The sequence below is a fragment of the Protobothrops mucrosquamatus genome, unplaced genomic scaffold (genome assembly GCF_001527695.2).
Source record: "Protobothrops mucrosquamatus isolate PMUCROS unplaced genomic scaffold, P.Mucros_1.0 scaffold27, whole genome shotgun sequence".
NCBI lineage: Eukaryota > Metazoa > Chordata > Lepidosauria > Squamata > Viperidae > Protobothrops > Protobothrops mucrosquamatus.
This window is the reverse complement of record NW_015386412.1, coordinates 800,732-803,914: the sequence shown is the minus strand read 5'-3', so window position 1 is coordinate 803,914 and position 3,183 is coordinate 800,732. Positions and strand designations below refer to the sequence as shown.

General features: G+C 44.3%; 1 protein-coding gene across 1 annotated transcript in view; it reads left to right on the top strand.

Annotated features, from left to right (window-relative positions):
• Positions 1-1,239, top strand: part of CA12 (carbonic anhydrase 12) — a 20,752-nt gene extending 19,513 nt beyond the window's left edge. The window contains exons 12-13 of the mRNA XM_029283149.1: positions 149-233; positions 888-1,239. Of these exons, the coding sequence (XP_029138982.1) occupies positions 149-233; positions 888-978 (176 nt within the window). The 3' untranslated portion in view covers positions 979-1,239. The remainder of the gene's footprint in view (positions 1-148; positions 234-887) is intronic.
• Positions 1,240-3,183: the final 1,944 nt, after the last annotated feature.

Here is a 3,183-nt window from a genome sequence, read left to right as displayed (position 1 = left end):
CATTATAAAAGTACACGGGGAAACGTTCTAGGAAAGCTACTTATCTCATTGGGGTTTTACTTCAAGCACCTGGTCCAAGGAGGAAGGTTCTCCTATTGGCAAGACTAACTAATAAGTGTTTTCCTCCCACCACCTGACCCCACCGCAGGTTTTGTCCTCTTTGTGGTGTTAGCCGGCATCCTTGGCATCGTCTTTGTCACCATGGTGGCCTTCTGGCTGATTCGAAGGAAGAGGTAAGACTTCTGCTCCACTTCCTCTTTGTCTGGAGTCCTGCATCCCCTCTGCTAACACCTTTCTGCCCCCTGAGCAGACCTGATCCCCTTGGGTCCTTGGAATATCCAGAACTAACACTCTTTCTGCAGTCCCTGGGCTTCCTCCCCTTTCCTGGGTCTGAAAGCAATGCCATCGCTTGCTGTTTGGACACATTTCACCAGAGGCTCCAAAGGAGATGGAGGACAGGGAGGCATCAGAAATGGTATCACCCTCGGCTTAGATTAAGGGTATCAAAGCATGGCCACTTTAAGACTTGTGGACTTGAATGCCCGGATTTCCCCAGCCAGCCTGGGGAAGTTCAAGTCCAAAGGTCTTAAAGTTGCCCCAGGGTTGAACACTCCTTAGATGGTTGTTCTTCCAAGCAGCAGAGTCAGGAGAAAGCATCAGGTGCCAGACTACCTGGCCAGAAGGGACAATTCCCACCTCCAGCAGAGAAATGCTCGAGTCCACTCAGCATGAGCTTTTTGGTGTGAATGACAGTTCACAAATCACATGTATTTGCATTCAAAAATAGATAAGCCCTTTTGATCTCCTGGCCACTCCGGCTCAGTAAACAACAGCTCTGGGACATAACTGCCTCTCAACGTTGGCTAACTCCAGCTTCTCCTTCCCAGCCTCCAAAGGGCCAAGGAAGAGAAAGGGGTAATCTACAAGCCCGCAGTCACCAAGGAGGAAGAGGAGGAGGAGAACATCTCCAAAGCTTAAACCTCTGCAATGCTCAACTTTAAATATTCTTAACAGCTGGATGAGCCAAGCGTTGCCATCTGTCTTGTCATGTTTATCAGCCAAGTTGGTTCTCTGGATCCCTCAAGTGCAAAGAGGGCTCTGCTCCCTTGTGTACAGGATTTTAATGGGCGGAGACAGGCGTTAAAAAGATCTCCCTCCAAATAAATCACATAACTTCTAGGAGAGGTTCTGGGCTTTGCTTAACATTATAGCTTGTAAATGTGATATTTATGAATAATAATAATCTGCCTCAAAAAAAGCTACTGTTTATCTACTGAATAGATGAATTTCCTTCCTGTTCCCATAAAATAATTACTGCTGATATTAGGAATAGATCACCAAGATACCTAAGTATTAATGTTAACGTCTTAGAGGAGGGGTCCCCAAATTTGGCAATTTTAAGAATTGTGGGCTTCAACATTGCCCAGCATGTCTGGCTGAGGAATTCTGGGAGTTGAAGTCCACAAGTCTTAAAGTTGCCAAGTTTGGAGATCCCTGTCTTAGAGGCATAAATGTGTAGTTCAGTTCTCTTTGAAGTCCTACTGATTTTAACAGGAATTAAATCTGTTTAATCTCTTCTATTTAAGTCTAAAATAAGCTATATCAAGCATGACTTCTAAGAAATACATGGGTGCTTATCCTGTGATGTCGAATTGTGGCTGTGTGCTGTACTTGCATCTCTGGAATTGAAGACCATGCATCTCAGGTTTTAAGAACAGTGCCAGGCTGAAGGCAGCTAGTCCAAGTAGTCAATGAGCAAAACGAAGGTCAAATGAATACTCTGATACTATCTACTCTGAAATTAGGGGGAACTAATATTATTTGAGGGCTCCAAGCACCTTGTTTCCTTCCTACAGTGACTTATAGGGAAGTTGCCGGTTTGAAGTCTATTATGATGAAAGTCTCTTATAGATAATGTGCAATTTTATGTATCGTCATACAATAAATATTTTTATTAAGAGCTTTGAGTTTATGTCTCTCTCACACACACAAATGTACTGAGAAAAACCAAGTGAACTTGGTTGAGAGCCAGACTATATTTACACTTTGTATTTTCTGAACTATCCATCAAGCTCTCCAGCACTCGTAAACCACAACAGAGACTTTAACATCAAAATTGTTAGCTAAAGGTACCAAAATAGTCACCTAAAGGGTTTGAGACCACATCTTGGATCTCAGTGAGACAAGGAAACAGGTACAGTTCTCCAACACAGCTACACCCTTGGCTGCAGCCACCTCCAGAATAAGCACCTTCCAACACTCTCCAGAATTACCCAAAACTTGGGGATCTGCAGCCGATGAGATCAGGATGCGCCTTTCTCAAGGAGCGGAGTGGGTGAAAGCCCCGGCTCCCCTGGCTCATTTCAAAGCAACTCAGTGCATCTTACTTGGTAAGAGTGCCAAAGGAGCTGGGCTGCCCCACTGGACGTTTTATATGCAGACAGCTCCTTTATTCCGCAAGGTGGGACATTCAGCCAGGTAACATGAAGCACAAGCTTTTTCAAATCCAACCAGCAAAAAGCAAGAAAGGCGACTGCAGAATTGAAAACGTGAAGCACGGACAGGTCTTTAGGCCAGTATTTCTCCACCTTGGCTACTTTAAGATGGGTGGACTTCAACTCCCAGAATTCCCCAGCCAGCTCTGGGGAATTGCCCAGCCTAAGTTGAGGTCCACATGCCTTAAAGAAAAACTTCTTCCAGACAAACACAGGCTTTGCGGTCCTTTTTCCCCAGCCAAGATTTAAAATGTACGTTTGTGTTTTCACAAGGATTAAACATAGAGCACAATAGCATTAATAATGATTACAGAGCCTTATGGAAGCTAACCACAATTCACATTTGGAGCAGGCAGAAAACCAAGGTCAATGAAGTTGAAAGAAAAGTGTAATGTGAGGGCGAAAGAGGAGCAAGGGTGGATGGTTTGCAGGATTCTCCTTTTGAGGAAGGATTCTCCTTTTGAGGAAAGCCATCCTTTTCAAAACCCAAGCAAAACAAAAGCGAAGCTGATTTTGTGTATAAATAACAATATGTGTAATACACATCATTTACACACACTACTGCAAGACAGTTTGTTCCACCTACCTGCCAGTGCTGGCAGTGAAGATCCAAGGACCCTGGCGTGCAGAATGTTGAGCTCATCCATGGCTTACAAGCCACAACAGTAAGGTCCCATCATCATCCTAA